Here is a 12,424-nt window from a genome sequence, read left to right on the forward strand (position 1 = left end):
TCCCCGGTGGGTGCGGCAGGGCAGGTGATCCAAGAAGGGAATAAAGGTCACTTGTCCATGTTTACACCAGCCTCATGCAGTCATAACATAAAATGTTTCCCTTTCTTACTACTCAACTGTTTTACCCGTCTTTTTACTCAACCAGTACATTTATTTAACAGCTACATTTATGTGTGACTTTTCACAGGAATATTTTACTGTCAGTTCATGGAACATGTTGCATTATTATAGATTTAACTACCCAACATTAAATGAAGCAGTAAAAGTAGCTTCACCTCGACCAGCATTACAGTACTGCGCACATAACGCATTCATAACAAAGATGCAAGAACATAACACTGACAGGGACCATTCTACTTAAGAGTAGTCTACTATTGATACTTTGGGTACAACGTGTTGCTTTTTCGCTGTTCTTCTCAAGTATGTTTCTTCATTTATCTTATAATTAATTCTCATATTGATTACTGTCATTATAAAGCCAAGAGCCGTTCGTTTGCGGAAGCTCGGTATTTTATAACCTGTCTATTAACCAGCTCTTACTTTGAAAAACTCGGATCGGAAGTCTCACTCTTGTTCTGCAAAACACAGGCACGTCTCCGGCGGCAGTGTCTCCGCCTGGCTCAGCCTGGCTCGGACTGGAACCAGACGCGGTGATCATGATGCGGGCTGCGGTGCTGCTGCTCGGACTCGCGGTGGTCTCGTGCCGGGCACAGGTCGCCCCCCCCACAGTGAACATCAGCCTGGATGAAGATCCAGAGGTGCGATGGAACCCTTTGCTCAAAGTCTTTGACGTAGACTACATGAGGAAAGCCGCCGCGGAGGTTATCGAGTAAGTTTCCGAGAACTGAAAGTAGGTTGTTTAGTCTGCTCAACGTGTATCACGTGTTGCAGAACCTTAGTAGCGAGTGACTCGGTGCATAACTAACGTATTGATGATTCATGAGGAGGCTGTTGAAAATAAGTTGATCAGGATCAAATTCTCAACATTCTTAGTTAACAGAGGACTTCTACGGAGCATTAGGAGCCATTATAGGTCAATTTAAGTAAATCTCTGAGATTAAAGTTGCAAAATTGCAAGCAAAGAATAACAAATTTACAAAGTCATACATTTATGAGAAAAACAAACTGGTGGTGTTGTGACACCAACCATCTGATTTGTGTTGCTCCTGAAGTAGCGTTATTATAAGGACGGCCTCTGAGCAGGGCTGAAGGTCCTGAAAGATAGATATTTTCTTTAATGTTCATTCGGTGTCCTTTTAAGGAACATAAATAAATACTAATATTGTAAAAGTTACAGGAAAGCAAAGTAGAGATGAACAACTTGTAGCTGTGCCTTTACCAGAGACACCATAGGAAGGAGACAGAGTCCGCCACTGCCACGCCCCTTTTAGGAGACTGCAGGTCCTGGGTCTATTTACTCTTTGGGAGAAGTTAACGGGAACATCAATTATGACCGATTTCTTCGCTCCATAGTAACCAAAGTACATATTGGACCCATTTTCACAAGCCACACATCGTCCGGACATTGTGACACCAAAAGAGTATTTTCTCATTCTCAGCAACACTCTCTCGCCAGATCCGGCAACTAAAGTTTGCGAACGCCCTAGCTAACTGATTTTCGTAAAACTACTGGGTTAACCACGCCCAGTTAGGAGACGGGAAGTGGACACCATTTCCAACCATTGGTGAAGCTTGTAATGCGTAATGTTATGTTTTGTAATAGAGTATCTTTGGCATCACTCCAAACTCATTATTTGGCCCATAGAGCAGCCTCGATCTCGGGTTCATTCTCATGAACGGAGGAGGACAAATAACTCTGGATTCGGCTATGAGTGCATTTTACAACTTGTAGGACCTAATGAGTAATAATATCAGGGCTATTCACGTGTTGGTACTGGGGAGTTGATTCTCCTCAAGAACAATTATCCGCTGAGTAACAGACGTCTCCTTTCCCAATGTAAAGTATTTTTGGGCCCAATGGCATCAGGCGTCAGACCTGGGAAACTAACTATCATTCCACAGTTTGGCCACCGTGTGAAGTTATAGCTTCAAAGCCCAGCGGTCTTCCTGAGGGCTTGGACTTTGCAGTGAGAGTCAGCTTCCTGTTTCTGTTTCGCGTGGGTTTCACCGCCGCCACGGCCCGTTTAGGAGACAAGCGGCCGGTCTTGAGTCTATTAAATCCAATGGGAGCCACGCCCAACTGTCACTGTGTCAGTGTGACGTTACGACCTTAATGCTTTTGTTATTGACTCAATAATCTCACAATTTGTGAGTGTTTCCTCGAAAATTTGCCACTTTAATATTGTCTTTTTTTTTACTTACAATGGCACTTATCCGATTCGTAGATAGACAGTCCTAGTAAAGTTTAATTTATCAGTGGTGGTTAAACTAAGAGGTCGGTGCACTGGGATAATCAGGGACTTACCCACAAATATTAGAAAATAATTAAGTGAATTATATTCACTTAATATTGATTCAATTATGGCAGCCTTGACTCAGCAGCGACCTAACTTCTCCATTGCGTTATTGTGTGTTATTGTGTTTATCTTCCAGTGCTGACACAAACATGTTTTCTTCTTTTTTTCTTGTTGTCAGCACTACAGTTCCGAAATGGCTTCATCATGCAGTTGCACCTTTGGTGAAGGACCTGGAAAAGTTCATTCCTCAGCCGTATGCGGGGGAGATCCGTGGCTTGGCCTCACACCTGGGAAGCATTTCAGATGTCATAATTCTCAACTTTGCCTATGAAATATCTGCGTATGTGTGATTTTAAACCGAATTGCACCTTTATAATAGAAACGTGTGTACAACGCAGGGGTTTACAATGCCTTACAGGTACGCTGGATTAAACGCGAACGCCTTCTCATGCATGCGAACAACCTTTGTGCATTCCTAGATTTTGCACTAGCATCGTAGCGCAGGACAAAAATGGGCACGTGTACCATGGCAGGAACCTTGATTATCCACATCCTGTTCTGAGGAATCTGACTATGGACGTCATATTCCTCAAGAATGGAGAGGTACAGTATGCACACACAGCACTTATATAACCGTTGCACCTCCTGAAGTTATATTACAATTTTATTTTGTCATGATGAGGTGATACAATTCTGTATGTTGTTTTTTTGACACACCAGGTGGCGTACCGTGGGACTTCATTTGCTGGATACATTGGCCTGTGGACGGGACAGAGTCCGAACAAGTTTACCGTGTCTGGCGACCAGAGAGGTAAGACCTCACTTCTTTGTCCAGAAATGTTGCAAAATTCAGATTTTATTGTTCCTTTTTGTTTCCATGTGTGCGTTTGTGATCATCAGGCAGTGAACACTGGTATAACTGGTGGAAGAATGTGGCGTCGGCTTTCATTTTACGGAGATCCCCAGTCAGCTGGCTGGTGAGGGAGGTGAGTACAGTGTGTTACGGAAGTCAGTGTGAGGAAGTTTACTGTATGAGGAACTGAGACTTTTACTTTGGCTGCGTCTGAAATCAGTTACTACTCACTATAGTAAGTTCGCCATTTTGTTGTTGAGGAAAAATGGCAGACGGACGAGATGAGAAAGAAAAGCGCGATTGAGACAAATTCATGACTTGTCGTGCGGAAATAATTCCATGGCACAAACAGCCACCAGGTACTCTGTATTTCTTTATTTGTGAAAATACACCTCTTGCCCCCACATTCACAACTGCAGTGCATACCACTTTGCTCCTTCTGTTTTTGACCTTTCACAATAAAAGCCCTAGACATACAGTAAACGTTGCATCGCTGCTGTCCAACGGGAACTTAAATTCACTCAGAGCATTTTGATAAGTGGCAACTCAACAGAACAGCTTACAGTATGTATTTATTACAAAAATGCATGTCAGTATTTATTATGGTTAAGATACCATCCGACGTTGATCTGGCACGTTTTAATTGCCGACATCAAAGACGTTATTAACGGCGCGATAATATGCACAATAATAATAATAATAACAAACCTTATTTATGAAGCACAATTCAAAACAAAGGTTACAAATGGCAAACAAGGATAAAAACAATTTCAAATGTTTTAAAGTGATACAACATTGAGCAAAGAAGCAACAAATGAGAAAAAACTACAATAAGTATTGTAAGATAATTAGAACAATCATTCAAATAAAAGTTAAGAGAGTTTGTTTACAGATACAAGTGAAAAATTCAGGCCACAAAGCCTGTGAAAGCAAACTTATAAAGATAGTTTTTTAAGTGACGCGAGTAGTGTTGTTCTTTATTTTACCGATGTATATTGCGCACTATATAGTCCTCTACATAGAGCCGAATAGAGTGAATGATTTTTGCACACAGTCTGGTTGTGTGTAACCTTTGCAGACACTGGAGAACGCAGAGGACTTTCTCGATGCCGTGATGCATCTCTCCAAGATTCCCCTCATCACCGGGGTGTATTTCATCGTGGGTGGGGTGCGAGCAAGAGAAGGGGTCGTCATCACCAGAGACCGAACGGGCCCCGCTGATATCTGGCCACTGGATCCCCTGACTGGAGGGTAGGCAAGGATCTGTTATATCAACGTGTGTGTTCAGTGTGACTGCACGACCGAACCCCGGAACATAAAAATGGTGCGTTCCCGTTTTAGATGGTACAGAGTGGAGACAAACTTTGACCACTGGCTCCCGCCACCAGCGAGGGATCACCGAAGGTGAGTCATTACGCACGATGAATACTTGCCCGATATCGTTGCTGTTGCTGCTATTATGCTCTTCTTATGTATTCATTTTGTAGAGACGCAGCCAACAAAGCATTAAATGCTACCGGCCATGATCACATCAACATGGAGACCCTTTATCAGGCAAGTATGCACGAATACATCAATACTTCAGGGGACCAAAGTACACATGATACTGGGAAATATCGCGTGCAGCACATTTTACAATCTTGTCTTTCTTTATAGGTTCTGTCGCTGTATCCGGTGTGTAATGGGTGAGGAGAACTTTTTCCGTCCATTACGCTCAAATATTTTGTTTCAAGGAGTCACATGACTGTTCATGTTGCTGAGATGAGCTGTGTGCATACCACCAATAATGTCAATAATGCCTTTGTTTGACACCAGGCTTCAGCACATAGCAAGTAGGTTATAGAACAGCAACAGCTGAGTTTCTGTGAAAACATTGAGGGTTTTATATTTTGGCTGCATTAATGATTATGACATGCCTATTTTTTATGGTTATATTTTCAAGGAGGCTTCACATAGCTTGTTGTTTATACATTGCATGATATTTGATGGTATCTAATGTCTTCTATGTTGATAATCCCCAGAGGTACGGTTTACACAACAATAATGAGTGCAGCAGCCCCCGAGAAGTACAACACACTAATAAGGCCGCAGGTAATTTCATCTTTCACAACTACATCTTAAATGCATCTGTTTGTTTGTCTCGTATATATTAATATTGAGCAATGAAGTGGTGATGTCTCACTGAAAATGAGGCCCTCTCTCACTCATCTCTTTCAAGGGCTGCCCACCGAACTGACAAGCCTTGAGCGCTCGACACCGCACCGATTTTTACTGCAGTGTCCATCCAACATGGTTACCTGTAGATTCACGATCACGCGGAGATCGAATAATCAACGATTGGAAGGTAATCGGACTCAAGCATTGTGAGGGTGACGGTGCTTTTCTGTCGCGAATAAAAATTGCTCTGATCATTTTTGTCACCTTTTGTAACTGGAATTTATATGTCAAGCTTAATAAAAATGTTTACTTGATTGCTGCCATCTGGAGTCAGCTGAAGAAGTGTTGAGTGACACAGACTTTCTTAATGACACTGACAAACGGCACGAGTTGGAATGAACAAGGATGGAAAGGACCTGTCTGCGGATAATACTTTCCAAATTGAAGCTGACGTGGTGCACAATGAAAGCAGAATTTTCATATTGGTTTTGGATGTAAAAGTATAGCTGTTGAAAGTTAGCACACTAGATTGGGAAGTTGAAAGGAAAGTTACATTGCGCTGACTTCCCAAAGTAAAATGCGGAGTTCCAAAACCAAAAGCGCACTGCCACGTATACACACAATGTTTCCAATATATGACACCTGCAGAGAATAGTTTCGAAACTAAATTTGGATGTTGGTTGTGAAAGTAAAAGTGTTGGTTTTGAAAGTTAGCGTTGTAATTTGGGAAGGTGAAAGACACAGAAATTTGTCTCCCAAAACAACAATGAAAAACCACAGCCGCCCACTCCGTGAATGATAAACGAATAAAAATACACATTAGTAACACTCCTATACAAAACAGCTGAAAATGTTCTTCACCTAAACCAACTAACAGTAAAAGCCTGGTTTTACATTAAAACACAGAAAAAATGTTTCTGTATTGAGCACTTTGACTTTTATTTAAATACCTTTCACTTGAAGTTTTCATTGCAGGACTTTTACTTGTAACATAGTATGTTTACAGTGTGGAATTAGTAAATACACAATTACTAATCAGCGGTGGGTGTGGCTTTGGATCCATTGTCCAATAGATTTGAAATCCTGCTCAATCAATTATCCAATAAGAACACCTGTGCTACATTGACTATATAGGCCTTTTGTTTCGTCTTTGACCCGTTTGTGTGTTGTCCTGTGTTGAAGCCGTTGCTGTCCAGACACCTGATTGAGTTGCGAGCTGCTCGGAGAACCCTGAAGGTTAGTAACCGTCTAAAAAAACACAAACGCGTCCTCTCAAAAGTAAAGTCACTGAATATCAGTCAAGTTCCGCTTTCCTTGCGCGCGCTCCCGTGAGGTGCATGAACTTCTCAGCGTGCACCTTCCGCTCCATGCGCGGGACCAGCAACACTTGTTCAGTGTGATCACATGATATGACAAAGCCGCAAAGCTACTTCCTGTGTAGACTGCTGCTAGCCAGCCAGTCAAGCTCACGTCCAGACGACTACAGAAGCACTGCGACCACCTTGTCATCCAAGATGCTGGCCCTCATGAACAGGCTTCTGGACTGGTTCCGGTCCATCTTCTGGAAAGAGGAGATGGAGCTCACACTGGTGGGACTTCAGTACTCCGGAAAAACCACATTCGTCAATGTGATTGCAGTAAGTAAAGCTAAACAAGCAGTGTCAGTGTTGGGGCCCAGGCTCACGTTAAAGGTTTATCTTTTCATATGTTACGAGTAAAATATATTCGCTGCAACATTCACGTTATTGTTCCAAACATTGGGCACAGCTGGAGCACCGGTGACAGTGACTAGCTGTTTGGCTGTAGCTAGAGTGACGAAGTTGTTGGTATGACTGTGCGCATACTTATGAAACCGGTCATGTGAACGGAGTTGTCGGAGCTTTGTAAAAAAAAGCTGCCGGTGTGTCACAACATCGACATGTTGTTGCAACGAGCTAACTTTGTAAACACTCTCGTCATATCTGTGTCATCTCGCGACCGAGGCCTGGAGCCACAATAGCTGTTAGCTATCTATGTTATTATGAATAGATTATAAATATGGCTTGATTGGGTGTACAGTATATGCGTGTAATATACTATTTTATGCCAAAGTTGCATAATTAAATGCATTAATGTCATCGGGTCCCGTTTATTTTTCGTCAAGGTTACATTTATGGCACGTTGTCCTATAGCTAGCATTATATTGTTTTAAATGATGATTTCCCTCTTTGTTTGACCACTTTGTTTGCATGTCGAGCTTGCCACAACCTTTGGTGTGTGCATGTGGTGAAGGGTTCGATTCTGTAGTCCACTGTTGTTTACGTCTGTGTATCTGATCACTCTGTAGTCTTAGGAGGTCTAGTTGTAGTTTCACGGTACTGTCGGCTCCTCCTCCTCCTGGATTCATCTCAAGACTACAATTTGTATTCTTCTGAATCTGTTGTGGTCATGTCTGGTGATTAGGTTAGAAAAACAAACAAAACTGCCCTCTCCTTCACTTTGTGGGACCTTTGGACTGGTGTATGAGCCATAGAGCCAAAGTTATTATTGAATTTCTGCTTTTTTCTTATCAAAGCCGACCCCGTGGGCTTTACAGTAGAGCGACCCCACTTTTAGGATAAAATGCCTTGTACGGCACGTTAAGCCTGTGGAATGTTAAGTTACAAAGCGCTGGCTGGTTGCAGAAAGCTCCGTTGAAGGCTAATGTATGCTGATGTGTAGATGCCATCATCTTAACAGTGATTAGTGGAGTAAAAGGACAACAAGCAGCTGATTCGGTATTGTTTTCATCAAAATCATTCACTTCAGCTTCGCTTTTTCATGCGACTTCTGAATGCGAATAAACTGCACAGACGTAAATACACGTGGACAGGTTTTTATTTTGGTGATACTGAGACACTGGCTTTGTACAGTGCGTCAGTACACAAATGGTAGAAATTAAATAGCAGCAAAATGGAAATGCATGTGAATATTTGTAACCGTTTCATCACCTCATATTGCAGTCGCTAGTTGCAGTAATCACGAACGTGTGGCCTTTTTGTCTCGTGTAGTCAGGCCAGTTCAGTGAGGACATGATTCCCACGGTCGGTTTCAACATGCGGAAGGTCACTAAAGGCAATGTGACAATAAAGGTAAGCTAATGAGCAGAAACATCCAGCTGGATGCCTTCACTGTTTCTATTTTAATTCTGTTTTAAACCGGCTTTTGTCTCCCGTAAGACTGTATTTTTGATTCTGTGCTTTGTGTCCTCAGATATGGGACATAGGGGGACAGCCTCGCTTCAGAAGCATGTGGGAGCGCTACTGTAGAGGAGTCAATGCTATTGTGTAAGTTTGGGGACACCACCACGTACGGCAGGTGGCCTTCGTGACCACACGTTTGCTATTTGGCTTCCTGGGATCCTGAAAAACAGAACGACCATCACACACACACACTGATGCAATACTCTGCTTATTCAATATGTGTAATATGTATTTCATATCTGTGTCATTACGAACTTTGCCGTAAGAGGTTAACTATTTGGTTTTTGATGAGTTACCAAAAGTCTTTTAATTTTTTTCCCCTTTGCAGTTACATGGTGGATGCAGCAGACCAAGAGAAGATAGAAGCTTCCAGAAATGAACTGCACAACCTTTTAGACAAACCACAGCTGCAAGGAATTCCCGTAAGAGGAACACTTGTGGTCTTTAGCCCAAAAAAACTCATGATTTCTGTGTAGCGACTCTGCTCGCAAGCGGGGATTCAACTCGTAATAAGTAACTGATGGGTTGCAGTGACGCAGGCTTGATGAAACACAAAGTGGTGATTTGAGTCCAGGCCAGGATTCTCTTTAATGCGTTTTCAATATCTAAGCTGACGGGCTAATTGACTCGACGGGCTTTGATGTGCTGTAACCTGATGCCACACACGTTATTGTACCCGAACAGTAAGGATTCTGTGTGATCACACTGTGGGATGACGCTGATACATTACTCTGCTGGATATTGATCAGCTCTTTTCTCCAACATTTCAGGTTCTAGTACTGGGCAACAAACGAGACCTACCCAACGCACTCGACGAGAAGCAGCTCATTGAAAAAATGTGAGGCGCTCAAAACCTCAGCGTTGTTGTTGATAATCCTGCACAAACGTCAGGACTTTGCTCAGATGTAAAGTATCCCAGTGTCATGATGAATCAGTGGCAGGAGTATCCCGGTGGTGATCCGAAAGTTATGACATTGGGCATTTCCAACACATTAAATTATACACAGCATGACCAAAACTAAGTGGTAAATCTAAAATACTGAAATCATTTATTTTATGAAAAGCCTTCCCAGAATAATGGAGGCTGTTGGAAGCAACATATTAATGCCCATAGATCTGGAAAGAGACCGCAGACTTCTGGCCGTGAAGTGAAGGTGAATCATTGTATCAATAGCTGTAAGTTTACTCCAAATACAACTGGACCCAAATCCCAATGCTGTGATTTTTGGGTCCTGAGGATCAATTTTGGGCCGTTTAATGGATCAGTACAGGCTAGAATACACCAATCAAATGCTAATCCTGTCTTTTGTGTGGTCTACTGTATTTGCATATGCCAGTAAAGTTTATCCACTTAAACATAAGACTCTAACGTGTACTTGGAGGTTTCATGTTTCCTTCTTTCCTTTTCCAGGAATCTATCCGGCATTCAGGACCGAGAGATCTGCTGCTATTCCGTCTCCTGCAAAGAGAAGGACAATATAGGCAAGGAGCAGATCACAGTTTAAATGATACTATATATATATATATACAAATGTTTCGTGATGTGTGGGCCTGCTGAGCTCACAACAATGTCGTACTATCCCTCCCTCTGCAGATATCACGCTGCAGTGGCTCATCCAGCATTCAAAGTCACGGAGGAGCTGAAATTGAAGCCCTCCCCGGTCGCAGCTCTGGCCTCAGCCCCCTAACGGTCATGGGTCCTCGACAGCCATCCTCTCCACTGCCTCTGTGAAGTATTCCAGCTATCTGCGCACTACCGTCACCAACCTGCACCGCCCAGTACACTACCATAGATGTGTAGCCCCCTGTACAGCACTACCGCCACCCCCAGCTATCCGGAGTCTTGAAGAGTTGTTTCAGTACTTTGCTGAAAGGTGGAATTCATTCCCATCATGCCTTATCGCTGGTCACTGTGAACATGATCTGTCTGAGTTTCTTTATTTCTTTTTAATGGTTTCTGTTCCGTTCGACACAACAATCTAATGATGTTACGGTGTGCCGCCCCCCAGCGACACTAGGACGGACCTCCTAATCCCACATGTAGACGTCTGCTCCGTTGGTGTTTACGAGGTTGCGATTGTAGTTTTTCACAGTTATTTGCCACATGACGATGTAGCTTGTGCTCAAACCGTAAATTCCCGATGACATCTTTGCAATGTAGCCTTTTTATTTAGCTGGAAGTATCAATTTTATGATGTGACTTAAGTCAAAGTTTCCACATAACGTAAAGATGAATAGAAGGTGAGACTGTGAGTGTTTGTTTTGTCTGAGGCAAAATCCTAAAATGGGTCAACAGAGTTTAAAGTGCCTTTGACTAAAGGGAGCGTTCCAATCGGTTATTGCCCAATGCCACTTCTAACCCACTATTACACAACACTTGGTCCAGACGCAGCAGACATGTCCTGATTGCTCTTAACGCCACCCCCCCCCCCCCCCCTCCAACGATCTCATTTTATGTTTTGTAATCTCACAAACGCTTTACGATGTCTGAGAAAAGACAGCACTGTACTAACGCAGCACTGTACTAACAATGGAATGAGAAAATGTTACATTTGTTGTTTTTGATGGGTTATGTGAATGCGGTTTCACCTGTAGCCTGAGCCACTTTAATGTAGCTCGGAACTCTTTCTTGCCATTCTCAGGTTGTTGAGTGATTTTTAAGAATATTGTCTGAGCACAGCGACGGGTGTTCCCAAAGTGTCTCGTTAGATAATCCCTATTTTGTTCGGGTTGGATCACAGAAAGCCAGTGTTGGTCGTGATGACTGAGCAACACGGAGAACAGAAGACGGTCCATGAGTTCAACGTGCCGCTTGATGTCATACATGCATTGCCACTTGCCCACACACGCCCGTGTCTGAATCCCGATGTCTTTTTGTAGCAGCCCGAGGACGACGCAGTCTCCTCAGAAGGCGATCGACATGTCATTTCCTTTCAGCGACGGGACTTATTCCTCGCGGTATCGCTGTATATTAATCTGCCCCTTGCTTGGCCAGTGCATCTTTGTTTTCTGTGTGAGTGTTGCTGATAACTGCTACAATGCTCTACGTAGACCTACATGGCTTCTGTGTTTTACTGTAATTGTTTTGTACAAATCCATTACACACACACACACACACACAATGTTCTGCATCTGTCGGTGATCGTAGTAATCCTACATGTCGATCGTTGGGACCACAGCAGCAGTGAGGGACTTTAAAATGTGGGTAACTGTGGGTTATTTTGGGGGGAAAGCTTTTGTTACCGGTGTAATAATAATAATAATAATTATTAATATAGCCTATTTGCAATTTGTGTGTGCATGTGCTGAACTTATTAACATTCAATTGCAGATTTTGTAAATAACATTTTGCATTTCTATTCCAACAAATGCTCCTGTAGATGTATGCACCCCCCCCCCCCCCCACCCCCCCCCCCCTCTGATTGCTAATAAATTTGTTTTTATTTTTAAGGTTTTCAAGTGTGGCATCCAGTGGTCAATGTATTGTAGGTAGTCCCCACTAGGTGGAAGCAGAGGACTTTGGAAGGATAATAGATATAAAGGATGGGAGCTTGAAAGTCTCTGCAGACTGAAAACTCTGCAGTTTAACCTGAAGTTCTCTTTTGGTGCATCATAAACCTGCTTTAGCCCCCTTTCTTTCAATGCAGTGCTTATTGTTGGGCAATGTTTTGGTGCAGGCCTGGCAAATGTCAATGGTAGGAGTTTGAGTGTTCCACTGAGTGTGTATGGGCGATTACAGCTTAGTTTTAAGCTACTGCCTCACCAATTCTTGCCTT

The 12,424-nt window shown here is 42.9% G+C and overlaps 2 protein-coding genes across 2 annotated transcripts; both read left to right on the plus strand.

The window, feature by feature from the left end:
• The first annotated feature begins 637 nt into the window (after window positions 1-637).
• LOC306775272 (N-acylethanolamine-hydrolyzing acid amidase-like) lies at window positions 638-5,714 on the plus strand. Its single transcript, XM_079265593.1, has 11 exons — window positions 638-829; window positions 2,596-2,757; window positions 2,897-3,020; window positions 3,138-3,228; window positions 3,318-3,403; window positions 4,349-4,521; window positions 4,612-4,674; window positions 4,758-4,824; window positions 4,927-4,955; window positions 5,292-5,361; window positions 5,489-5,714. The coding sequence occupies exons 1-11, from the start codon at window positions 657-659 to the stop codon at window positions 5,504-5,506; spliced, it is 1,056 nt and encodes a 351-aa protein (XP_079121719.1). The 5' UTR covers window positions 638-656; the 3' UTR covers window positions 5,507-5,714.
• Window positions 5,715-6,875: 1,161 nt separating this feature from the next.
• Window positions 6,876-12,103, plus strand: LOC306775276 (ADP-ribosylation factor-like protein 8B). The gene is made up of 7 exons (XM_079265597.1): window positions 6,876-7,064; window positions 8,457-8,537; window positions 8,659-8,732; window positions 8,977-9,070; window positions 9,419-9,486; window positions 10,060-10,130; window positions 10,243-12,103. The coding sequence occupies exons 1-7, from the start codon at window positions 6,942-6,944 to the stop codon at window positions 10,290-10,292; spliced, it is 561 nt and encodes a 186-aa protein (XP_079121723.1). The 5' UTR covers window positions 6,876-6,941; the 3' UTR covers window positions 10,293-12,103.
• The last annotated feature ends 321 nt before the right edge of the window (window positions 12,104-12,424 follow it).

This window comes from Melanostigma gelatinosum (genome assembly GCF_949748355.1).
Source record: "Melanostigma gelatinosum genome assembly, chromosome: 3".
NCBI classification, from domain to species: domain Eukaryota; kingdom Metazoa; phylum Chordata; class Actinopteri; order Perciformes; family Zoarcidae; genus Melanostigma; species Melanostigma gelatinosum.